Source organism: Triticum urartu, chromosome 1 (assembly GCF_003073215.2).
Source record: "Triticum urartu cultivar G1812 chromosome 1, Tu2.1, whole genome shotgun sequence".
In the NCBI taxonomy this organism is placed as follows: Eukaryota; Viridiplantae; Streptophyta; class Magnoliopsida; order Poales; family Poaceae; genus Triticum; species Triticum urartu.
In genome coordinates, this window is record NC_053022.1 from 480210574 (window position 1) to 480236829 (window position 26256).

General features: G+C 45.4%; 2 protein-coding genes across 3 annotated transcripts; both read left to right on the plus strand.

The window, feature by feature from the left end:
• The first annotated feature begins 14770 nt into the window (after positions 1–14770).
• Positions 14771–16962, plus strand: LOC125520688 (60S ribosomal protein L36-3-like). Of its 2 annotated transcripts, none has more exons than XM_048685656.1 (4): positions 14771–14907; positions 15004–15118; positions 15745–15944; positions 16754–16962. In XM_048685656.1, exons 2-4 carry the CDS (start codon positions 15017–15019, stop codon positions 16785–16787), a joined length of 336 nt encoding a protein of 111 aa, XP_048541613.1. In that variant the 5' UTR covers positions 14771–14907; positions 15004–15016; the 3' UTR covers positions 16788–16962. The 2 variants fall into 2 exon arrangements, with proteins under 2 accessions (XP_048541613.1, XP_048541622.1); XM_048685665.1 differs by having other exon boundaries at positions 14881–14901.
• A 7880-nt stretch (positions 16963–24842) lies between these two features.
• Positions 24843–26051, plus strand: LOC125535854 (vegetative cell wall protein gp1-like). The gene is made up of 2 exons (XM_048698928.1): positions 24843–25342; positions 25430–26051. The coding sequence occupies exons 1-2, from the start codon at positions 25053–25055 to the stop codon at positions 25569–25571; spliced, it is 432 nt and encodes a 143-aa protein (XP_048554885.1). The 5' UTR covers positions 24843–25052; the 3' UTR covers positions 25572–26051.
• The last annotated feature ends 205 nt before the right edge of the window (positions 26052–26256 follow it).

A 26256-nucleotide genomic window follows, 5' to 3' on the forward strand; every position in this document is an offset into this window, starting at 1 on the left:
GCCGCCGCCGCCGGCGAGCGCGGTGGCGGCGAGGCCTGCTCCTCTATATCATGAGACGCGTACGGCTCAAGTGCACAACGGCGTTGGGAGTCTGCGGCGGCCAGGGCGGGTTGGTCATGTGATTGCCTGTCTTGCTGCCATGGCCGGCGTTGATCTCGTGTCTTCGATCTGGCATGGCGGCAGCACCTCGTGCTTCCTCACCTGTTTGTGTAAGACATATGATTTGGGGATGCTCGACATCCCTAACCTGGGGTTTGGCTATCTCACTATATAGAAGTACCCAAGGGGTACAATACAACGTCACAGTACATGTATACAGAGGCTACGTGTATATACAGTCTACCACACTCCCCCCCTCCCCCTCAATCTTAACTATGTCCTGAAGTACAAAGCAAGTTAAGATTGTGCCTACAGCCTACAAACTGTGGTTGTGGAAGAGGCTTCGTAAAGATGTCAGCAAGTTGATCCTTTGATGAGATGAACTTGATACAGAGTAGCTATGTGCAACACGTTCCCGAACAAAGTGATAATCCACCTCAATGTGTTTTGTCCTAGCATGAATCACCGGGTTAGAAGAAAGATATGTAGCACCAATGTTGTCACACCACAGGACCGGAGGACGAGCTTGAGGGACACGCAGCTCTCTCAACAGAGATTGTACCCATATGATCTCAGCTGTCGCATCAGCAACAACTTTGTACTCAGCCTCAGTACTATTGTGAGACACTGTTGCTTGCTTGCGAGCATTCCAGGCGATCAAGTTAGGACCCAGAAATACCGCATAACCCCCCGTGGATCGCCTGTCATCAGGACTACCAGCCCAGTCTGCATTAGAAATGTCGAGAGTTCATACGCCGGTGCAGACTGAAGAAGCAAGCCATAGGAGGCAGTAAGGCTGACATAGCGCAAAATACGCTTCACAGCTGACCAGTGAGACGTCCTGGGTGCATGCAGAAACTGACAGACACGGCTGACTGCATAGGAGATATCAGGCCTGGTAATAGTAAGGTATTACAGACCACCAACGACACTGCGATACTCAGTAGCATCATCAGACGAGAGAGAGTCACCATCAAGAGTAGACAACCGATCAGTGGCAGACATTGGAGTGTTAACATGTTTGCATTTGAGCATTCCAGCACGACGCAACAAGTCCAAGGAGTACTTCTTCTGAGTGAGAGTCAAACCAGCAGAGGACCGTGAAACCTCAAGACCAAGGAAAAAGTGAAGAGCACCTAAATCCTTGACAACAAAATCATCACGGAGAGCAATCACAAGGCGATCAGCAGCAGCAGCAGATGAACTGATGAGAATGATATCATCAACATAAATCAAGAGATACATCGTAACTTCAGGACGATGTAGGAGAAACAATGATGTATCAGCAGTGGAGGGAGTAAACTCAAGAGCCCGAAGAACAGAGCCAAGGCGAGCATGCCATGCACGAGGAGCCTGTTTGAGTCCATACAGTGCCTTAACCAGTCGACAGAGATGATGAGGCCGTGTTGGATCAACAAAACCAGGCGGCTGACGCATATAAACCTCCTCCTCCAGAATGCCATGGAGAAAAGCGTTCTGCACATCAAGCTGACGAAGGAACCATCCGCGAGTAACCGCAAGAGACAATAGTAATCGAATGGTAGTAGGCTTGATGACTGGACTGAACGTGTCTTCATAATCAAGACCATACCTCTGTTTGAAGCCCTTGGCAACTAATCGTGCCTTGTAGCGTTCAATGGAGCCATCAGCATGTCTCTTGACTTTGAAAACCCACTCGGAATCAATGACGTTGACACCTGACACTGGAGGAACAAGATGCCAAGTGTTATTCTTTTGTAGAGCCTGAAACTCTTGTTCCATTGCATCACGCCAATGAGGAATACTCAGTGCAGCCTGAAAGTGACGAGGCTCTGCAGTGGGGTCGGCGGCAGTGTGAGCCATGCACGCAGCAAGCCACGCAACCGTCCCATCTGTGCGCTCCTTTGGACAAAATACACCGTATTGGCTCCTTGTGCGAGGACGCAGAGTGACAGCAGGTCCTGCCGGCAGAACCGGTACAGCAGAGGATGTCGATGAGGACGGTACAGAGCCGGGCTCACAGGGGACTGAAATGGTGCTGGTCGGCGACCCTGGCAGGAAGATCGACCCGACCGGTGCAGGTGACTGGACCTCCGGGCTAGTGGCAGCAGTAGCCGGCCCAGGCGAGGGGCCAGCCAGTGGCCCGGGCGAGCCACGCGAGGCTGGCGAAGCCTGCGAGCCAGGCGAGCCGGGCGAGGCCGCCGCTGGCGAGGCCGCTGGCGTGGACGGGGCCCGCGAGCTAGAAGAGCCTGGAGCTGGCGAGCCCACCGCTCGCGGGGCCAGCGTGGGGCCAGGCGGGGCCAGCATGGAGCCGGACGGACCCGGCACCCGCGAGGCAGCCTCCGGTGGCGAGATGAGAACGGGTTGGTGAGTGCCGCCCGGTATGCATGATGCATGCACGTCCCGATCAGGAGGATCATCCGTGACCTGTTCATCAAGAAGCTCGAGCCGAGCACCGCGTCCAATACTTGCAGCATGATTAGGGAGCAACGCAGGGGCATATGCACCATCCACAAATTGATCAGGCGTAGGTGTAGACACGGGCACTGGTGGTGTAGAAGTGGTAAGGTCAGTCGGAAGTGCCCGAAAAGGGAATACATTTTCATCAAACACAACGTCACGAGAGATGTAGACGCGGTTGGTAAGAACGTGTAAGCACTTGTACCCTTTGTGAAGAGAACTATACTCGAGAAAAACGCGCTGCTTAGACCGAAACTCTAGCTTGCGCTTGTTGTATGGACGGAGGTGAGGCCAACATGCACACCCGAACACTTTGAAGAATGTGTAGTCTGGAATCTCATTAAGCAGAAGTTCAAGTGGGGTTTGCATTTTCAGGAGTCTCGAGGGAAGCCTGTTTATAAGAAAACAAGCTGTGGAGAAAGCATCACTCCAGAACCTAAACGGGACGGATGCATGAGCTAGCAAGGTTAAGCCAGTTTCAACAAGATGACGATGCTTACGCTCGGCAGTACCATTCTGCTGATGTGTGTGAGGACATGACACGCGGTGTGAAATCCCAAGTTTGTTAAAGAACGAATTGAGGTTGTGGTACTCACCCCCCAGTCGGATTGGACATGGATGATTTTCTGCTTAAGAAGACGCTCAACGTGTGCTTGAAACTGAAGGAAGACATCGAACACATCAGACTTACGCTTAATAAGATATAACCAAGTAAAACGGCTGTAAACATCAATGAAACTGACATAATAATTGTGACCACTAACAGATGTCTGGGCATGGCCCCATACATCAGAAAACACAAGCTCAAGAGGATGTTTCACAACATGACTAGACTCTGAAAAAGCAAGCTGATGACTCTTGCCCTGCTGACAGGCATCACAAATAGTTTCAGCAGTTTTATTGGACACAACTGGGAGATTATAACAATGCAAAACATGTCGAACTATGGGAGCCGCCGGGTGACCAAGGCGCGCATGCCAGTGTGTAGGCGATGCACGAATACCACTGAACACCTGAGGAGAAGACGACATGGAAGATGGGCGCCGTGACGGCGGGAGGAACCGAGGTCGGCGCGGCGACGGCGGTGGCGGCGGCAGCGGAAGACATCGTAACCTAAGCTGATACCATGTAAGACATATGATTTGGGGACTGCTCGACACCCCTAACCTGGGGTGTGGCTATCTCATTATATAGAAGTACCCAAGGGTACAATACAACGTTACAGTACATGTATACAGAGGCTACGTGTATATACAGTCTAACAGTTTGGGTGACAGTCCTGTTCTGATGGGCGCCCTCACAGCCAAGCTCCATCCCCAACGAAGCTCCATGAGATTGCCATCGAAAGGTATTTGTGAGGATTTCTTCTTCCGGATCTGATGGTTGACTCCGACGGGCAGATACAAACTATGGACAATGACTTGACGCAAAGGGATGTTTGTGCAGCGGCTGTGGTCCACACCACATGTAGCTGATGGGATCGCGGAAAAGTGGTGGAGGCAAAACACAACAGACATTGATGGCGGTGCTACTCGATCACCGGCCCGGTCTCGAGCTCCGAGGTGAAAACCTAGGTTTGAACTTCGTTGTTTATGTCTGGCAATGGTGATATTTTTATGTCGTTACCTTGTTGAAGGCATTGCTCGGATGTGTTTAGACCGATTCTTCAGGGTGAAAACCTAGATTCTGGCCTTGAGTGGTGGATCCGGTGACGGCGGCGATTCAGCGCCGCTACCTTCCTGAAGGCGTTGCTGTTGAAGAATCTCGTCGTCCTGTGTTGTCATGAGATGATTGGTGCGGATATGGTTATTGTTGTAGTTTGTCAATCGCGGATCTGATCGCTTTGAGGTTTTTTCTTTTTATTTTCACCGCCTACGCATAGCTTCGGTCTTACATGACTTTGCTATTTGTCGGCGTATTTTTTGTGTGTGTGCGTTGATGTTGGCTGTGTGCATCTTAGTCATGCAGAGGCCGGGTGTGTACTCATTGTGTCTGTATCCCCTTGATACTTCATTTTGAGCCAATAAATATCACCCTTTGTCAAAAAAAATTCTCATAAAAGTTACTCGCCATACTGGGATGGAAGAGGTTCTCTCTCATACACCTTCTCGAGTTGATGTGAATATGAATGCCCGACCGAATACTCATTACACCAATGAGGAAGTCAGAGACGCTTTGTTTCAAATGTTTCCAACTAAAGCCCCTGGGCCAGACGGATTTCCAGCACACTTTTTTCAGAGGCATTGGGAGCTTTGTGGAGAAGAAGTCACATGTATGATCATTAGGGTCCTCAATAGAAAGGACTCACTAGAGGATATCAATCACACATTCATCGTTCTTATTCCTGAGATAGCAAATCCAAAAAATTTAGGACAGTTTCAGCCTAGTCTTTGCAATGTGGTTTATAAAATTGCATCAAAGGTCTTGGCAAACATGCTGAAAGGTATTCTCCTCGTGGTAATTTCTAAGGAGCAGCCGACGTTTGTCCCTGGACGTCTAATCATGAACAATTTCATTACTGCGTATGAATATTTGCACTATATGAAAACAAGGAGAGTTAAGGATAATAGGTATTGTGCGCTTAAAATGGATATGATGAAGACGTATGACAGGATAGAGTGGCCTTATTTGAAGGAAGTGGTGCTCAAAGTGGGAATCAGCCCTCATTTCACTAACACTGTTATGAGGTGCGTCTCGTCTGTTTCTTTTTCAATTCTCTTTAATGGTGGTGGCTTGGATGATTTCAGGCCATCGAGAGGACTATGACAGGGAGACCCGATCTCTCCCTACTTATTTTTGTTGGCGGCGGAAGGGCTATCTTGTTTGCTCAAAGCGCGGGACAGTGGGGTGGGGGGCCTATTTGTTGCTCCCATGGCGCCATCTGTCAACCACCTACTATTTGTTGATGATAGTCTTTTGCTATTTGAAGCCACAAGTGCTACTGGAGGCAGGGTAAGGGACATCCTGAACATGTATTGTGCTGCCTCCGGACAACGCATAAACACCGACAAGTCGTCCATTTATTTCAGTAAAGGGGTCTCGGAGCAACAAAGAGTTTAACTTAAAAATATACTTGATGTTCAGAACGAGGCCTTGTCGAAAAATTATTCGGGTCTACCCACTAATGTTGGAAAAGCGAAGGAGAGGGTTGCTTTTGGTATTTGAAGGACAGAATCTGGAAGCATATTTAGGGTTGGATGGAGAAATATTTCTCGGCAGGAGGGAAAGAGGTCTTGATCAAGTCTGTTGCTCAGTCTATTCCAACTTATTCCATGGCATGTTTCAAATTGCCTCGTGGCCTGTGTGTCACTACAAGAAATATGTCAACTTGTGACCAGCACTATTGGTCACTGAATGGTCACTGTTTTCAATTTGTGACCTTTTTGTGACCAAAAACATAAGGTCAAAAGCTAGCCGTCATAAACTGACTATAGCGACCTTTCTTCTGAAATGGTCGTAGACGTTTATGACGAAAATACGTCTACTGTGGCGTTTTGGTCACTAGCAACCTCCCCAGGGCACGTAGGCATCCAGCGTGGCAATCTGATGTGGCACAAGATTCAGCCCGGTCCAATTCGATTTTCTACATGGGCCTAGCCCAACAATTCGGCCTTTTTACATATTTTTTCTTGATTAATTTTGGTCAACTACATGGGCCAGACCCAACATTTAAGCCATTTTATTTTTGGGCCGTAGCCTTTTAGTCCATTGATTTTTCTAGTTTCAGCCATTATACATTGGGGTACCACTAGTAAGCCAACCCCACATGTCATGTTTATCTCAAAATATGTCCCACATGTCAGAAATTTCGAAATTTGTCAAACAACCATTATAACTTGGACCCTCTTGTCAGGTTTCCATTTCACGGGTATTCAAATCACATACTCAATCATTGTTTTGAACAGACTAGAGAGCAAATGAAATTCGTCCAAAACAAGACTACATTAGTCTATTACAATTCAGTATACTACAACCCAGATATGCGTACAATTACAACACATAATATGCTCCTCTTTGTTGATATGATTCATAGCTTCGGCCTTGGATTCACACTTCACCTGTGCAAAGAATAAGAATGAAAATATAAGAATAAGAATGTAGAGTCAAAATGAAATTAAGCCTACCACTTCCTGCTCTCAGATTTCAGTTCATTTCTAAACTTTGCATTCTATTTATACAAGCACATCTAATATTCTACTATATATGCTAGACTATTGTTACCTTACTAAGCTCTTAATTATTATTAATTTATAATGGAAATAAAGTACCCTAATGCATCCCCTATTAAATGACATTACAAACTGCAGTGTGCGTGTGTACTGATATGTTTACCCACATGTTGTGAAGCATGGAACATGACAAGGGAAATGCAAAGGATGCCCAACAGAACTCTTGCTCCATGGCCTTATTTCTACTATAGTTGCAGACTTGGGAGTCCCACGTAGCTAAACCTTTTGTACATCATGATTTAATAAATAAGCTGAACGTCCTTTTAACCTACTAATGAACACTACCTGGGCACTATTCAAGTCTAGAGTCAAAACAGAAGGCACTAATCAATTCCTAGGATTGACAAATGTAAACCAGTGACAAAAGTAAAGAGTGCTACATCTAAAACCTGCTGATGTCTGCTACAATGAATTCAATATGGAAAGTACCAACAAAATGGCAGTATCCTCTCACATAATTCAGACAACATGTATAGGATAATGTAGCAGTACATGTGTGTGAACAGAAACCAAGTTCATTATGGAAAGTACCTACAAAATGGCAGTGAAAGGTTTTTCAGTTTTATGTTTAGTAGCACAGGCAGCAAGTAGATCAGTCCATTTATCAGTTCAAGGAAATTCCAGAGAATTTAGAAATGCCTAATTATTTTATATCCACTACAGAAGAATTGGCAGATTATCCTCAAACTGCATTCTTTACTGTAAGAGGGATGCTTCACATGAACTAAACCATCTACCATCCAATCCAAGTCAGTCACATTTCAAAAAAATTCCAAACCGAATGAAACTACAGCGGACCGAGTTAATTCACTTCAATTGCATCTGCACAAATTACATATACTACTAGTGCTGCTACCAAAGGAATGCAGGGGAAAGAACCGAGAAAGATGTCGAACTTGCTTGTCACTGACGGTGTCAATGATTCGGTCCTTGAACTCTGGAACTCCGCGGCAAAGACCGCGTCACGGTCAACGCCCCTGTGAACAAGAGGGCTCTCGTTCTTGTTACAGGCCCCTCGTCATTGTTTTCACCGTCGATGTCGTCCATGGAGGTCGCCTGCGTGGAAACTTGTAGCATTAGGAGAGAACACACGCAGGGAAGGATGAAACTAACACCAGACCTAAGGGAGAATGTACACGCATACTAGAAAATGAATAGCATTCTTGCAGGCTGGCAACTGCACATTGTGTGTGGGTAAGGTATATGTAAAGGACAACTTATAACCTGTATGTATGCATTATTTCCATTCGTACGTGCTAAGGCCAATTCAAACCCCTGAGACTAGCGGCATTGAATCATTTTACAGGGTAGAATCATTGTCCCAGATCTGAATTTTAGCTGCTATTATAACGTGAAATTGATTTTGGGTTTGGCGTGTGTGACACTGACTGCTGCTGAAAAACTGGCCAGGGCCATTGTGGTTAATGCGAACAAAGATGGGCATGGAGGGGACGAGGGGCAGGGACTTACTACTTCGATGTTGATCCCGTAGATGACGTGCAGCACATCAGCTTCTCCTTGGCTGGCCCCCTTCCTTCACAAGCTGAAGCAGACCGTACTGTAGCAGATCGGAGTGAGCAAACTGCAGAGAACGCAGGAATCAGATGCGGGATGAAGGAAACCAGAAGAAGGAGAAGAAGAAGAGAAAGGGATTCATACCTAGCATACCATAGACTCTCCTTGTGGACGTTGCGTTGCTGATCTTGCTCTTGGAGAAGAGGGTGCTGAGGATCCAGAGCTCGGTCGCCATGGCCGCCCGCGCACGGGCTAGGGTTTGAGGCGGGAGGAGGGAGGGAGGGAGGGAGGGAGAGCTGTGGAGGTGGAAGAAGGAGGGCGTGGTGGCGGCGGGGCTCCTCTCCTCGGCCGCGGTTTGGGCGTGGTGGCGGCGCGGATGCGGATGCGGAAATGCCGCGCGGTGCGGATCTGGCCCTATGGAGGGGAGAGGAGCGGAAAGGAGGGGGCGCCAGCGGGGAGGAAGTTGGAGAGGAGCGCGGGCGGGAGGAGCAGGTCGAGGAGGACGATGAGGAGCCCGATGTGAGCCTGAGTAGAGGCGCGCTGGACGGGGAAGGGGCGGAGGCGTCGGCGAGGAGCCAGCAGAGATGGCGGTGGAGGTGCGGCGCCGAGGGCGGGACGAGCGCGGCGGCCATGCGACGGAGGGCGCCGACTGAGGCCTCCGGGACGGGTGGAGGAGCGGGTGGTGGTGCGCGGGCGCGGGCGGCGGTGTCGGATCTGAATCGGCGGGGTGGCGGCGGCGATGTGGGAGAGGGAGCGCGTGAGGTGGATCTGGAGCGCTAGGGTTCATGGGGTGAGAGGGTGAGGGAGTTTTTTTTTCTTTTTCTTTTTTTGAGACAAATAGGGGGAGCGGGGCGAGGGAGAAAGGGATGTCGTCCGATCCGAGAGCATCCGACGGTGTTTGAGCACGATTCGCGTGACATGTCCATGGACCAATCAGAATCCAGTACACGTTATGACCTTCTAAATTGGTCGTAATTGACTAAAAATAAGGTGTTAAACCATATTTTTTCAAAAAAACATGTTGAATCATATAAACAATTTTATGATATGAGAAATTTAAAAAGAAACATTCTCATTGTGTCACCAAATGTGACATAGTTTTTAGGAAAACTAACAAACTTGTAATTGGAATAAGACAAATATCTTTTAAAAATTGTTATGAGAAATGAGTTTTTAGGGGGGGGGGGGTCATTTTCTTTTTTCGGAGTGCCAAAAATGTTTACAGCACCACTCCATTTTCCAAAACTATAAGACTACATTTTATGTACAGTTGACCAAATCTTTAGAAGTAAAATGCTTTTGATCCACCTCTCATCAAAAAGACAAATTATGTTTCAAAAAAGCATCTACCTCGGCATTCTTTTGTTTTTCTTCTACTTTTTCACATGAAAAATTCAATAAAATGATCTCATATTATGCACAATGGTGCATATTGAAATGGCAAACAATGTTACCTAAGGAAGTTTTTATTTTCTTTGCACGGAAAATTCATTTTTCATTTTTTGAGTGCCCGAAAAGAGGTTTTTTTGTGAAGGACCTACCAAATATTTGTTGCAAAATTGTACTAAATCAATTTTCTAAAATACTAGGACATATTTAATGCACAATTGACCAAATGGTTGGGTGTAAAAAGTTTTGATCCACCTCTCGTGAAAAAGACAAATTCCCGCTGATTCAGTTGGAAGCGGGTCAAATTTGAACTGTAGCTGCCTCATAGTTTGCTCTTTATTTTTTCCAAAAATCATTTCTAGGTACATAAGTATCTATTTAATCATAAAAACACCAAAAAAATCCAAGATTCAACCACTAACTAGGAACGGTCATTCCCGCCGTTTTGACCGCATTTTGAAACGGGCATAAAAAATTCAAAAAAAATCAAAAAATTGGGAAACCTTCGCATTGTGTCATTATATGTGGCCAAGTTCATAGGAAAATTAACAAACTTGTAATACAGCAATTATTTTTAAAAAGTGTTCTCAAAAACGAGCTATCAAGTGTGAAGATTCATGACTTTCAGGACCAAATGATCAATCTTATGGCCACATTCATGGCATAGTTTATTCAAATGATCTCATATTGTGCACAAGGGTGCATATTGGAATGGCAAACAATGTTGCCTAAGAAAGTTTTCATTTTCTTTGCACGGAAAAACCATTTTCCATTTTGCGAGTGCCCAAAAGGAGGTTTTTTTGTGAAGGACCTCCCAAATAATTGTTGCAAAATTGGACCAAATCAATTTTCTAAAATACTAGGACATATTTAATGCACAATTGACCAAATGGTTGGGTATAAAAAGTTTTGATCCACCTCTCGTGAAAAAGAGAAATTCCCGCTGATTCAGTTGGAAGCGGGTCAAATTTGAACTGTAGCTGCCTCATAGTTTGCTATTTATTTTTTCCAAAAATCATTTCTAGGTACATAAGTATCTATTTAATCATAGAAACACCAAAAAAATTCCAAGATTCAACCACTAGCTAGGAACGGTCATTCCCGCCGTTTTGACAACATTTTGAAACGGGCATAAAAAATTCAAAAAAAATCAAAAAATTGGAAAACCTTCGCATTGTGTCATTATATGTGGCCAAGTTCACAGGAAAAATAACAAACTTGTAATACAGCAATTATTTTTAAAAAGTGTTCTTAGAAACGAGCTATGAAGTGTGAGGATTCATGGCTTTCAAGTCAAATAATCAATCTTATGGTCACATTCATGGCATAGTTTGTTCCAATAATCTCACAAGGGTGCATATTGGAATGGCAAACAATGTTGCCTAAGGAAGTTTTCATTTTCTTTGCACGGAAAAACCATTTTCCATTTTTCGAGTGCCCAAAAGGAGGTTTTTTTGTGAAGGACCTCCCAAATAATTGTTGCAAAATTGGACCAAATCAATTTTCTAAAATACTAGGACATATTTAATGCACAATTGACAAAATGTTTGGGTGTAAAAAGTTTTCATCCACCTCTGGTGAAAGAGACAAATTCCCGCCGATTCAGTTGGAAGCGGGTCAAATTTGAACTGCGGCTGCCTCATAGTTTGCTATTTATTTTTTCCAAATATCATTTCTAGTTACATAAGGACCTATTTAATCATAAATACATGGTTTGGTGGCGATACGTAGAGGTTTGGGCAGTGGCCGAGGGCCCCAACTCTAGAGCGTGTAAACTCGCATGCCCGCCGCGTGGTCACCGCGTGACCGTGGCGTTGCCATGCGTTCTGGGCGACCTAGGCATGTCTAGTGGGTTGGGCACTCCCCAGGTTGGTGCTAGGAAGAAAATTACAACATAAGATTCTCACGAGGAGACCGATCGATGCTCAAACATGAATTAACAGCCAAGTGTTTGATTAGCGGTACGGGAAATGTACATGGCTAATGGGCGTGAGTTTTGGCTGAGGATGATCAGTTACTAAGAAGACCGTCTTCACAAATTTTCAGCTCAAAAGGAGGAGCCTAGGTGGTACTTGCTTTGCGAACTACCACACTGGACATAACTACGAATGTTGAAGCTCGGCTCAAAATAATGAACAGATTGAGCTGGCATTAGGTGGAGGATGGTTATTTGGGCATAGGAAACCACTGTAGAAAATGGATACTATTTGGACATGCCAAAGTGGTACTTTCTTCACAATTCTCTTCTATGGACAGAAACTTGGGAAAACTAGTGAGAGATATTGGATGAATGAAATGAGCTAAAAATTGGTGTAGGTAAGTTACATAGGTATGGTCATGCGCTGGTAAATTTTCAGATCATTTGGGTAAGCCTAGCTAGTACTTACTTCACAAAGCTTCTCTCGAGGTAGAAACTTTGAAAATTTCCTGAGAAAGATTTACTAGGAAAATTGAGCTGAATATTATCATGTGGCAATGATTTGGGTATGGAAGAGTGTCCGAAAAGTTTGAGGGTAATAGGAGGGGTCTAGATAACACTTGCTTTGCAACGTGCCAATTTGGCCATAAAATATAAATTGAACCTGGGCTCACATCGATGATTTTACTGAGCTGCAATTTGGAGCAGGGTGATAATTTGGGCATATGAAGGAACTGTATAAATTTCATGTCATTTCGATATATAAAAAAGGTACTTCCTTCACAATCCTTCTAGGTGGACAAAAACTTTGGAAATTTGCCGAGGAAGATTTGCTAGGCAAATGGAGATGAATTTTGTCATGCGGTAATGATTTGGATAGGAAAGAGTGCCCAAAAATTCCGAGGGCAATCAAGAATATATAAATAGTACTTCCTTCATAAAGTGCTGTCGTGAACAGAATAGGAAAATGAATATTGTTGAATTAGTTTTGAACTAGGCAAGGAATGATTTTTACATATTTGATGAAGATATGACCCAAAGAATTTATGAGATTTTTTTGGGAATTTTGGGAATGACAGAAATATAGGTTGCTTCACAACCTAGGGCAAAAACTGCCACATGGACATGACACATAGGCAAAACTGATGAGGTGGCGCCTAGTCATAGCAACCCACCACAATTTACAAGGTTATGACCATCTATATTGGTCATGATCAGCTAGAAATAAGGCAGCGGACCAGTGCTATCTGCTTTATGACCATTTCGTGTAAGGAAATTACGACCTTTCTGACCAAAATGGTCGTTATAGTTTAGGTTTTGAAGCCCCCCGAACAACTTTTGACCAATTGGTCTGAAATGGTCATAGATCTATGACCAATTCTTCCAGGGTCACTAACAGAAGGTCACTAGTTGACATATTTCTTGTAGTGCGTGAACACATCAATTGTCTACTCCAGAAATTTTGGTGGGGTAGCAAGTAGGAGAGGAAGCCGGCATGGGTATCTTGGAGAACTATGTGCAAGCCTAAGCATATGGAAGGTATGGGGTTTCGGGATATTGAACTCTTCAATCTTGCATTGCTAGAAAGGCAAGTATGGCGTTTACTTTAGGAGCCGGATACTCTTAGCACTAGAGTTTTAAAAGCTAGATACTACCCCCAAACTGATATTTTGCAAGCAACTTTAGGGGCTCACCCGTCCCAAGTTTGGCGGTCTCTGATAGAGGGGAGAGATGTCCTTGAGTTAGGAATCATCAGGAGAATCGGGACAGGTGGTGAAACTCATATCTGGCATGATAACTGGCTACCGCGGGATTACAAACTGAGACTCGTATGCACTATCATAGCAAACCCGCCTCAATTGGTCTCGGAGCGGATTGATCCAGTTACGCGCTCGTGGAACATGCAGGTGATTGATGAGCATTTTATTGCACCGGATGTGGATGTAATTCTAAACATACCTTTGAGCACAAGGGGGCAGTCGGACTTCTGGGCATGGCATTACAAGAGGAAGGGTACCTTCTCTGTTCGATCGGCCTATAGGATGATAAGCGATGTCAAGCATCAGAGAGAAGATTGGCTGCAGCATAGGGCGGGGCACTCAAATTTAGCACAGGAGAAGAAATCATGGCCGTTGTTATGGAAGGTTAAAGTTCTGTCAAAGGTACGAGTTTTCGTTTGGAGATTGTCCCATATGTCTCTACCAACAGGCACAACGCGGCATGAACGGAAGATGGCAACTAATCCGACATGCTCCATATGTGGTGCGGAAAATGACTCTTGGCGGCACTCCCTTTTCGAGCGTCGGACGTCGCGGTGTGTTTGGGCCTTGGGTGATGAGGAGATCGTCGAAGTTTTACTCTCCAACAGAACGGAAGATGCGAGGCTGTGGCTATTCTGGCTCTTTGAAACGATGAACCAACAGGATCTAGCGAGGGTACTCATCTCAATGTGGGCAATTTGATGGGCAAGGAGAAGGGCCATACATGATGATGAATTCCAAAGTCCTCTAACTACTATGTGCTTCATAAATCGTTACTTGGAGGACCTTGATATAGCTATTGTTCGAAAGCCGATCATCAATACAGTACCACCCCAACAGCGAGTTCACAGGTGGATTGCGCCCAGTGAAGATGCGGTAAAGATAAATGTTGATGGGGCTATATTTCGCAATGGCAAGGCATGGGCTGCCGCAGCGATATGCATGGACAAGGATGGCAACTACTTGGGGTCTTCAACAGTAACCTTCGAGGGCGTGGTGGATGTTGCAAGCCTCGAAGCACACACATGCAATGAAGCTCTTGCTTTGGCGAGGACGTCAACATCACGCATGCGATCATAGCCTCGGACTGCATGCAAATCGTGGCCGACATCAATGGGAGAATGTTATCTTCATACGTTTTGGTTATAGATGAGATAAAGGAGTCCATGAATGAGTTTGTAAAAATTAGATTTCGCTATGAGTGTAGGGAGGCAAATTTGGAAGCTCGCGCCATTGCAAAGGCGGCTTCAGCGTTTCCCTCTGGTCACCGTATGTGGCTAGGGATTTTGCCAAACATTGCTTGTATTGTTCCGGCTTTGAACTTTGAATAAATTCCCTAGTTCACCTAAAAAAAACTCGCTCCTTATTAGTCCGCCCACAGATTACTTCGGCCCAAAAGGAAAGAAAATAGGATGGCAGATCCACAATGAAGCCCACCCTAGCCGTAGCCCGGCCCACACTAACCAGCCGCGAAGCCGCATCGGCGCGTCCTATATATTTGCCCCCTCGCCCTAGGGTTCCTCTTTAGACGCAGCCGCTTCACTTCTCCCAGGTAAAGGTAAGCTCCCCCACGCGCCGCCGCCGCCGCGGATCCAAACCCTCGCCTCGCTTCTCCCCGTCGCTAACGTGGGTCGTGGCTTCTCCTGGCGTGCAGGAAAGATTCGCCCATGGCTCCGTCGCAGCCCAAGTCGGGCCTCTTCGTGGGCATCAACAAGGGCCACGTCGTCACCAAGCGCGAGCTGCCGCCGCGCCCGTCCGACCGCAAGGGGGTAAGCTTCTTCCACCCCTATATCCAAGACAAATCTTGCGTACAGATCACGCGGGTACTGTTGTGTGATGTTCTGTTGATCTGTGCGGGTTTGCTGCGTTAGGCTCGTTGCTTGTTGGTGGATTATGTGGCGTGGTAGCTTTGCTTGCCTCGCTATGGACTAACGGCGAGTCTTCCGTAGATCATGACTTGTTGCTAGTTTTGGTGGATCTGAAGCATGCTACCATTTCTGTTGGAGGGATTTTGTGTCTTTCTGTTCAGTATTCGGTTCAGTGATTCAGGAAAGCTAGTTGGTTAATCCGTGTAATATTTTATCTTGCTAATAATGACCACCTTGGTTTGCTCAGCTGGTCATTGAAGATGCCCATGGGCATCAGGTCTTTAGCTTTATTTAGAATATTTTTGACTATGTAGTGTAGATACGTAAATACTCTTAGCAGACTGGATTTGAGGCGTTCTAGTTTATTTGGAAGACGAAATTCAGTTCAGATTCTGAATTTGTGACAATTCCTTCATTCTCAAGTGCAATGGATCCTTTGTGATATGAATTCAGATTATTGTGATGTTTACTCCTGTTTTAAGTTTTTCATTCTCATTTTTCTGACCAGTTACCATGTTGATTTGCAGAAAGGTACCAAGAGGGTGCATTTTGTCAGGAACTTGATCAGGGAGGTCGCTGGGTTTGCTCCGTATGAGAAGCGTATCACTGAGCTTCTCAAGGTTGGCAAGGACAAGCGTGCCCTGAAGGTGGCGAAGCGAAAGTTGGGTACCCACAAGAGGGCGAAGAAGAAGAGAGAGGAGATGTCCAGTGTCCTCAGGAAGATGAGGTGTGTAAAATATGACTTCACTCTGAATTTTTTGTTACATGTCCTGAGCTTACTTGCAGTATTAATTGGTAGCTTTGTTACTCTCAGTGAAATCAGTACTTTAGTCGGTGATAGTTCATATATGATTAATAATTGTGTGGAGTGTATACAATGTGCCTTCATTTATAAATGCTATTTTTTGTGTGATGGGGAGACATCCGAGTCTTCTAGCTTTATGTGGAGCAAACCTTGCATGGTTGTATATTCCTAAGCAAACATCACAAATTGAGCTTTTTCGTGTTGAGGTTTCCCCAGGGATTCCTCCATTAGAAGGCAGTCTCATATTCCATCGCCCTTGATAGCAGCGTGGCTGCATTTAAACTTTGGGAATTGCCATGAGACACACATCTCTTCTTGCTAGCATTTTTTATTACTGTACATGTTTTAGTCTACACAATTTTGCCTTTCTCTGTATAAAAAACTGTTCTGTGTGATGGGAGGACATCCGAGTCTTCTTGCATTATGTGGAGCAAACATTCCATGTTTGTATATTCCTAAGCAAACATCACAAAGTGACCCTTCAGGTGTTGAGGTTCCCCTAGGGTTTCCTCCACCTGATGGCAGTCTCATATTCCATCGCCCTTGATAGCAGCGTTGCTGCAGTTAAACTTTGGGAATTGCCATGAGACGCACATCTGTTACTGTGTCATTTCAAACACATTGTCAATGGATTGCATGTTTTGGTTTGCACTTTGTGCCTTTTTTTATGTATATTAACTACTTTCATGGATGATATACATGCTAAACTAATTTTCTGCTGTGATGTACAGATCTGCTGGAACTGGAACAGACAAGAAGAAATAGAGCATCCCAGGCTCATGAAGTTGATGGCAATCTTCTGTTCTGGTGTCCAGTTTTTACTGCATGTAGAACCTACTAGACCTGAAACTGTTATCCGCCAGCTAAACATTATGCTATGTTGAACCTCCTGTCTTGTGAGATTTTTGATCTAACTTGCAATGCATCGTTTGCCACCCTATTTCTGAGTTTGCTTCTATGATCCGTCAGCTTGATTCCATCTGCCATTCTTGTGCCAGATGCTTTACAATTGATGTATGTGTGCGTAATTTCTGTGATCTAACTTATCAAAACATGCTCCTTGAATATGAAGTAACTTATTAAACATGCTGTGTCCATTCTTGTGCCAGATGCTTTACAATTGATGTATGTGTGCGTAATTTCTGTGATCTAACTTATCAAAACATGCTCCTTGAATATGAAGTAACTTATTAAACATGCTGTGTTTTGAAGTAACAAGAACTGTGAAAATGCTCTTTAGAGCTCGGGCTCCATGGAGCCCGAGTTTGACTTGATCAAAATTCAAATTTTCACGTTTCAAATTCTTTTGAAAAAAATACACACATACTTAGACATAAAGCGTATGTGTGTAAATTTTCAGGACGAAACACTTTAAGATGAGTGCTACACAAAAAGAACAAATCTGAGGCTTTTTAGTAGATGCACTATTCATTCTCAAAGTCCATGAATTTGTCTTTTTTGCACAGATCGCATTTTAGAGTTTCATCCTCAAATTTTACATACATACTCATAACATCTTTGTTTACTTGTATGATTTTTTTAAGATTTTTTTAAAACTGAAAAGTGTAAATTTTGAATTTTTTAAAAAATCCGGCCTCCATGGAGGCCGAGCTTCAAAATGCCCTACTCCAAGAACTGTTGTTATACACAGAAGATAGCGATTTATGCCTGGACAAGATCGAGAACCACATCGTGTTTTACTGTGGCAAATAATGGCATCATAAACACAGGGTGATTAGCCCAATTGATATTGGGGACTGGGGTATATTGTTGATCCAATAGTGGCAGCAGGGGGCCTGTGCCGCGCGTCTTCCTGGATAGTCTGCATCCATAGCAAGTTGATTGGGTCGTGAGAGCAAGAAGATGCGCACCAGTTTGGCTCTAGTTTAAAAGACCGGACGCTTTGGGTTTACACCGGTCGGATCGCCTGTTAACCGGGTCATTTGCTTTTTACCATAAAATAATATATACTCCCCTTGTCTGTGCTAACTAATTCGGGACGAAGTTAGTATTGAGTAATGATATGTGGTAATATATTACTGAAAAATGGTTATTTTTTGAGAAATGAAAAATGGTTAAATAGACGCAACGAATGTGCCCTCCCGAGGTGATTATTGGGCCAAACTTTGCTTCGGCCTACTACCAAGCGTTTGATTCTCCCAAGTTGTTTTAAATTGTTTTTCCGGTTTTGTCTTTTTTCCCTAAAAAATGTCGGTTCTTTTGATTTTCACTGGTCTGATTGCAGGACAATCTTTAGACCTTAAAGAACCACTAGAGTTATCGGTTCCCTTTTTTTCAGCCTAACCGCTGGTTCTGTTCGTTTTTTATACCTATGCATGCAAGGGGGCTACGTCTTCTAGGAAAGCCGCCAATGCGGCCCCGGATGGATCCACGGAATAGGGCAAGGTAGCAGGAATTCATCGAATATTGTTTCGAATTAGTCTAACGCTATCGCAACTCGTCGGGGCCATTACAGACAGAGGTGGACCCAGGAAAAAACTTGAGAGGGGACAAAAATATATGGTCCTACTATATTCTTTAAGAACCTCGTTCCATGGGCAGGGGTTTCTGCGGTCATTAAGGAGAAGAGATTCCAGTTTATAAGGAAAACATGACAAAAAATAAACATTCCTAGATGATTAAGGAAAAGCCAAGCGAAAACCAAAAAACCAAAAACACAGAAAAATGGTAGAGTTTGGGGACTATGAATAGAAACACTAGCGACATCAAGGAACATCATCTGAGCCAGACACAAAAGCGCCAAGACCCAAAACTAGCAAGTGTGGCTTAAGAGCAACCAAGCCGAATATATGGCTATATTCACGTTCATGGCGAACACATTGATATAAAGTAAAACACTTGGCATAATCACATCATTCTCCACATGGTAACCAAGTTAATTGAGAAGTGAAAGAAAACTAACCATTTACGACAACATCTTGTTCCTGAGTTGCATAAGAGAACATTATTGACACATTGTTCTAACAATCTAATCTACAACCCGCAAGGAAAAAAAACATTATCAAACTAGGGAAGAATGGAAACACCGAAGAAGGCCGGTATTAATAAAATAGAAAAGAGCTTTAGCACATTCCTTTCGTTTCATCAAACAACAAACTTTTACGGCATGAAAAATGTATAACAATCACTTCATTAGAAGCTTGTCCAAATCCACTAGTTAAGGCATCTTGGGCGTTGTCGTTTTCTGAAAGGAAAAAACTCTCCATGAATTGCTGTAAGGAAACTAGGAAGTATTAATAGTTAACCTGAATAATCTGAAGTAGAAAGTTGCATACTGAAATTTACATGCCACGAACTAGCCAATAATCTAAAGTAGAAAGTTGCATACTGAAATTTACATGTCACAGTTTTTCTGAACTATGCTAATCACTTGAATTGATAAATTATACACATAAGTAAATGCAACTAACATGGTTCCTAACATAGGAATTGTAAACAAACAAAATCTATGGGGGAAAAGGAACCTAGATGACTTCTACGGTTTACCTTTATTTCAATTAGAATTAGAGAATTGAAATTTAGGGCTCATGTTTGTTGATTTGGTTGTGCGGCCGCTGCTGCGGTGTCATAGTTCAAGGCCGCGATGGCGCGAGGGATCGGCGACACAAGTCAGGGGATTGCAGCGGCTACGCGGCGGCGTGAGAGAAGAGATCGGGGATTCCGTTAGGTAGGCGTGCGTGTATAAGGGAAATCTAGTGATCGAGTCTTTTTTAGCGCATCGGGCGATTGAGTTAGGCAACGATTAGAGCCGTAGGCTGCAGCCCATGAGACAACCTGCGTGCGCTGCTGACGGAAGCAGTTCTTACTCAGTGGGCTGTATCTTAATTTGGAGTTCGGCTTTTAGAAATTATACAGAGAATTGGGCTGAGCGGGGGCAGGGTAATGGGCTAAGTGGGGGCACATGGCCTACTACGTTGGCAAACTACAGGTGATCGTAAAAATCAAGTGGGGGCAGCTGCCCCCACATCCATGAACGTGCGTCCGCCCCTGATTACAGAGCTGGATGGGGCGCAACCGTTGCCAGAGCTCCACATATTGCACCATTGCACCATGGTTGCAGGGCCGAACGCATCATGAATGTCGCACACCCTAATGTGCGCCGACAACCCCTGGTGCACCGTATGGTCTCACTGGCGGCGTTTGGGGTCAAGGGCGTAGATGAGCGAGGCGAGCTCTGCAATGGTCTTCCCATCTGATGTGATGTAGACTCGACTAGATGGCGAGTCGTTCGTCGTCCCGATCTTTCACGATACTAGCAGCAACAAGAAATTCCGGTCGAGCAAAGATGCAAGACCGTAAGAACGAAAACTTGCGTCAAGTAGATTGAATCGACTCCACGCACAGCAGCAACAAAATCCTCACGGATCAGCAACGAAGACGATATTTGGTGTCCCTCGACATGGAACGTTTTCTGTAACTTTATTGACTCACGATTAAAGAAAAACCAATCTGCGTTACATGGCCGAAGCCAGCCATATTTATAGGCGACCCTGAGCTCACAAACCGACCTGGACTCTATCCTAACGTGCAAAACACTCACGTGCAAAACAAAGAGAAGGAAAACTAGGACTCGCTCTCAACCATATAACTAGGACTTTCCTAATAAAATAATCCGGCAACGTTGTTAATCATGCAGGATCACGCCTAACCAAAATAGATCACGCAGGATCTAACCAACCAAAACAAGACCGTACCATAGCGGTTTCTATTCGGATGAAACTTACTAAAAAAAACTAAAAAAATTAGGCTACTTGAATTGGAATAGCACCGACCAATGTCCAACTTGGAGTACGAAAATTTGGCGTGACTTCTTCAGCTGGTGGTTCTGATGATGGTACTTCCATTGTAATTTGGCCAATGGTCAAACTATTTGATTTGATAACTTAATCTCTTTTTGCACCTCTGATCACATCATCCCCTCCTCCTTGAAACAAAACCGTCCTCGGTTTTGCGAGAGATTTCATTGACTTCTTCAGTGAAGCAGTTGTGTCCACCATGATTTCTCCCATAAACATAGAACGCAGAACATGTCGTCTTCCGGCATTCCAAAAAGAATAGGTATTGGACCGTCCCTCATGTGTGGCATGCGGTCATATGCCATCGGTCTCCCCAACAAAGTAAGTGACATGCATCCATCTGGCAATACATCACAAATCACTGATCAATATAGTCACCAAACCGAAAAATTGAGACGCACCTTGTGAAGTAACTTTCAGTTTCCCCGACTGATATAACCATTCGACGCAGTGTGGTTGTGGGTGCTTCCAGTAGCAAAGCTAAAGCATCCACCCAGTCCTTGCTGACCGCATTGGTGTAGCTTCCACCATCTATGATCAACTTACAATTAGTGTTGTCGATTTTGCATTGAGTTTGAAAAATATTCCAACGCTGCCCCTTATCTCAATGCGATCTCTTGCACTGTTGCACCATCAAAGACGATATGATTCAGCAGCTTCAAAACTCGCAACCACATTTCAACATCTCAGATTTTTCACTAGAAGTGTCAGAAACTGCCTCTTCATCACTAGCGGATGCATAGCCATCTCTCGTGAGCAACACTCTTTTCTCATTAGGACATTCACGCTTCATATGTCCCCTTCCTCCACACTTGAAACACTCTATGTCACTAGTGCGTCCGTCGACTGTGCACTAGAATCAACCATCGACAGTCCTGATTTTGAAGCATCCTTTTGCACGGAACCATCCATCTATGATCAACTTACAATTAGTGTTGTCGATTTTGCATTGAGTTTGAAAAATATTCCATCGCTGCCCCTTATCCTCAATGCGATCTTCTTGCACCCGTTGCACCATCAAAGACGGATATGATTCAGCAGCTTCGAAACTCGCAACCACATTTTCAACATCTTCAGATTTTTCACCAGAAGTGTCAGAAACTGCCTCTTCATCACTAGCGGATGCATAGTCATCTCTCGTGAGCAACATTCTTTTCTCATTAGGACATTCACGCTTCATATGTCCCCTTCCTCCACACTTGAAACACTCTATGTCACTAGTGCGTCCGGTCGACTGTGCACTAGAATCAACCATCAACAGTCCTGATTTTGAAGCATCCTTTTGCACGGAACCATGAGAGCGATTTGATGATGTTGCCCTGAAGCTAGGACCGACATCCACACTCTTATACTGCGAGCGTCGCCATGTGTTCAAAGTGGTACTGGGAACAATGTTGACTTGGCGTCGCTTAATCTGTTGTTCCGCACGCACAGCTTGGTGCACAAGATCTTGTATGTTGTAGTAGACCACCATCTCAACACGATCCTGCACCTCGATATTTAGCCCGTTAAAGAAACGAGCCATAGTCGCCTCCGGATCCTCCGTTGTCCCTGTACGTATCATAAGCAATTCCATCTCCTTGTAATATTCATCAACACTCATATTACCTTGAGAGAGCCGCTGCAACTTGTTGTACATGTCTCTTTTATAGTGCTCAGGAACAAAACGTCGCCTCATGAATTCTTTCATACCTCGCCAAGTCGTCGGCCGATGTCTTGAACGACAAATTTGATTCCACCAAATTAGCGCGTATCCGGTGAATTCAATTCCAGCAAGTTGAACTTTCTTCTCCTCGCTATAATGATGGGCATCAAAAATTTGATCAACGCGCATCTCCCACTCCAAATAGCCTTCTGGTTCGCACTTGCCGGAGAACGAAGGGATTGAAATTTTTATGCACCCAATCCCATCATCCAAAGGCACACGCACAGCTTGACCAACTCGGTCATGCACTCCACCATGAACGGATGTTTCGGGAAGAGGCTCATAGTGTCGTGGTCGTGGCGCGTACCCCGCATGGTCAACGCCATCATTGAAACCATCATCTCCAGCATGAGGGTGTGCCGCCAAACGGCGATCATGCACGCCGGCATGTCCTTCGCGAGCTGGTGGTGCATAATGCAGTGGAGCAGCCGGAGCAGTCTGTGGTGGGGCAAAATTCGTCGCCGGCATATTGATGATGTCCGCCAAACCATCAAACCGAGTGATCAAGACATCTATTCTTCTGCCGAGCGCATCATGACATTGCTTGATGTAGTTGCATGTGTGGTCAAAACCATCCCGAATATTTTGCGGAATATCATCCGCATACACTGGACGTACTATTTCCTCAGAATCAGCAGCAACCTCATCACCCTTGTTGACCGAGGTTGACATCTTGATCAACACAGTACGTGAACAACCTTAGCTCTGAATACCACTTGATGTAGACTTGACTAGATGGCGAGTCGTTCGTCGGCCCGATCTTTCACGATACTAGCAGCAACAAGAAATTCCGGTCGAGCAAAGATGCAAGACCGTAAGAACGAAAACTTGCGTCAAGTAGATTGAATCGACTCCACGCACAGCAGCAACAAAATCCTCACGGATCAGCAACGAAGACGATATTTGGTGTCCCTCGACATGAAACGTTTTCTGTAACTTTATTGACTCACGATTAAAGAAAAACCAATCTGCGTTACATGGCCGAAGCCAGCCATATTTATAGGCGACCCTAAGCTCACAAACCGACCTGGACTCTATCCTAACGTGCAAAACACTCACGTGCAAAACAAAGAGAAGGAAAACTAGGACTCTCTCTCTCAACCATATAACTAGGACTTTCCTAATAAAATAATCCGGCAACGTTGTTAATCATGCAGGATCACGCCTAACCAAAATAGATCACGCAGGATCTAACCAACCAAAACAAGACCGTACCATAGCGGTTTCTATTCGGATGAAACTTACTAAAAAAAACTAAAAAAATTAGGCTACTTGAATTGGAATAGCACCGACCAATGTCCAACTTGGAGTACGAAAATTTGGCGTGACTTCTTCAGCTGGTGGTTCTGATGATGGTACTTCCATTGTAATTTGGCCAATGGTCAAACTATTTGATTTGATAACTTGATCTCCTTTTGCACCTCTGGTCACATCACCATCCACCCAAGCAACAGCCAGAAGCAGTAAGAGTGGTTGTCACGCAACGTCCATGAGGTAGAAGACTAGAGGATGTGTAGGGCCTCCGGATCGTAGGGAAGGTGAAGATGACTCCAGGGGCGGCTGGGTCCGGTGCGCTGTAACCGATGCGATTGAGTACACAGTGTAACGCTCCGAGACCGTTGCGCCAGGTGTCTTCCAGTTATTCGCTGTTGTTGCCTTGTCATTGCTTGCGTGTCATGCATTTCATATCATGTCATCATGTGCATTGCATCATCATGTTTTCAAAACTTGCATCCGTTCGGGTTCCCCCAGTTCCGTCCGTTGTCCGTTCTGAGCCCAACCACACTCGCACGCGCCCGCGGCATGTCCGAAATAGTATTTTATAAGTGGCCGGAAAATGTTCTCGGAATGGGATGAGAGTTGACGTGTGGTCTTGTTATAGTGTAGATAGACCGCCTGTCAAGTTTCATCGCATTCGGAGATCGTTTGATGCCCAACGGATAACTATAGCGGCAATATAGCCGGTCTAACGTCGGACGTTTTCGGTCTCCGAAAACTGTTGCCGGGCTTTCCCTCTCTTTCCTCTCTAGACCGTCTACACAGCCCACTACCTACCGTCAGGTCCAACCTAACCTCTCTTGTCAGCCCGCGGCCCTCCTCGCGCGCGTCCGAAAGCTGCCCCGGACCCGAACCGGACTTTCGTCACCGTTGGATCCGAATCATCCCCAAATGTCTACAAAACATCACCGTTTTCTTATTTGGGCTCCCTAGCCTATTCTTCCCGACCTTCCGATTTTGATCGGAGGGACGAGATAGCCCCTAATCTAACCCACTCACTATATAACTAGACCAACCCTAGATCCTAGGCACCTTGTCCCATCCATCCAATCCCACGCCGCCGCCACTCCCTTTATTTTCAACGCCAAGCCAACCAGCTTCTTCCCCGATCCAAATCCTCCTCGTTTTCTCCACCCAACCAACCCAGCTCATCCCCTGGATCCCTCGCAGTCAACCTAAGCCAGCCACTTCTCGATCCCTGCGGCGCCAGCCACGCTCGGGAGGAGCCCGATGCCCTCTGCGCCTCGTCCCCAGTCGCCAAGGACCTCGTGCCCGAGGGCTTCACTGACCACCATCACCTCCGGTTGCCTCGTCGGAGCAGCAGCAGCAGTCCCGAGCGCCTGGATCCCAGCCTCCTCGCGCCTGCCGTCCAGGGAGCAGCAGCACCGCTCGACATGGTCACCAGGCCACGACCGCGCTTCTCCTCCCGTCCCTCGTCCCCCAATGCCCGTGCTGCCGGCCCCTGCTTCCATCCTCGTCCGCCGCTACCTTCAACCAACGCCACCGAGCGCCCGAACCAGGCTAGTCGCGCCGCCCATCTTCTTCTTCTCCGTGCCTCTCCCTCTTTGAACTTTCTTTCTCTCTGCAACCGAATATGTTGCCTGCAGGACTCGCCCGGATCCTGCCGGAATGGACCTTCGGCGGCCAGACCTGTCCCCGCCCGACCTCGCTGCCCGGATCCGCTTCCTCCGCCCACCTCGAGCGCCGCCGGAGTCCTGCGCCGCCCCAAGCCGCCGCTGCATCCCCTGATGTTTGTTCCTGCCCTTCAGAGTTCAGGGACGAGAGCAGCGCATTTTGCCCCGTCGCGCCTGTTGACCGCTCGGCCTCCAAGGCCCAGATCCAGCGCCAAGGCCGACCCAACACCAAGACGCCAAGGCCCGGTTCCCTAAAGCCCAACGTGAGGAAGCCCACCTCCTGTTTGCTCCTGTGCAGCCTAGTTCGGGCCAGTTTCGGCCCGACTCCTGTTTTTTTCCTGAGGAGTGATTTATCTATTTATCAAGTTAAAAACAAAATTGCAGAAAAACCCTCAAACGTCATGCATATCATATATCTCAAACCGTGCATCATATGGAAAAACTTTATATTTGAAATATGCTTAGAATTGCATCTAGTTTCATAATATGTCATTTTCATCCATGCTTAAAATGCTTAAAATGTTGTTTGGTTAAATTTTCTCCTATGCCATGTTAAAATAATTTAATTCATAACTAATTAACCGTAGCTCCGAATCTAACAAACTTTATATGTAAATGGGGTAGAAAAATGCCTAGTTTAACATGGTGTACTCACTTTGCATGTTTAATAACTCTAAAATATGGTTTAGGGCAGAACAGTACCAAACCTAATATATGCATATGAGGAGTTTCCGGACTTGTTGTTTTGTTGTTCCGGCCTCATTTAAACTTGCCTAGATTAGATAGTTTCATCATGTTTC

Excerpts from the sequence above, each read along its gene's own strand:
- LOC125535854 (XM_048698928.1), top strand. The coding sequence starts at position 25,053 with ATGCCCTCTGCGCCTCGTCCCCAGTCGCCAAGGACCTCGTGCCCGAGG. Across the intron at positions 25,343-25,429 it reads CCACCGAGCGCCCGAACCAG|GACTCGCCCGGATCCTGCCG; the intron begins GCTAGTCGCGCC and ends TGTTGCCTGCAG.
- LOC125520688 (XM_048685656.1), top strand. The coding sequence starts at position 15,017 with ATGGCTCCGTCGCAGCCCAAGTCGGGCCTCTTCGTGGGCATCAACAAG. Across the intron at positions 15,119-15,744 it reads GCCCGTCCGACCGCAAGGGG|AAAGGTACCAAGAGGGTGCA; the intron begins GTAAGCTTCTTC and ends GTTGATTTGCAG. Across the intron at positions 15,945-16,753 it reads AGTGTCCTCAGGAAGATGAG|ATCTGCTGGAACTGGAACAG; the intron begins GTGTGTAAAATA and ends TGTGATGTACAG.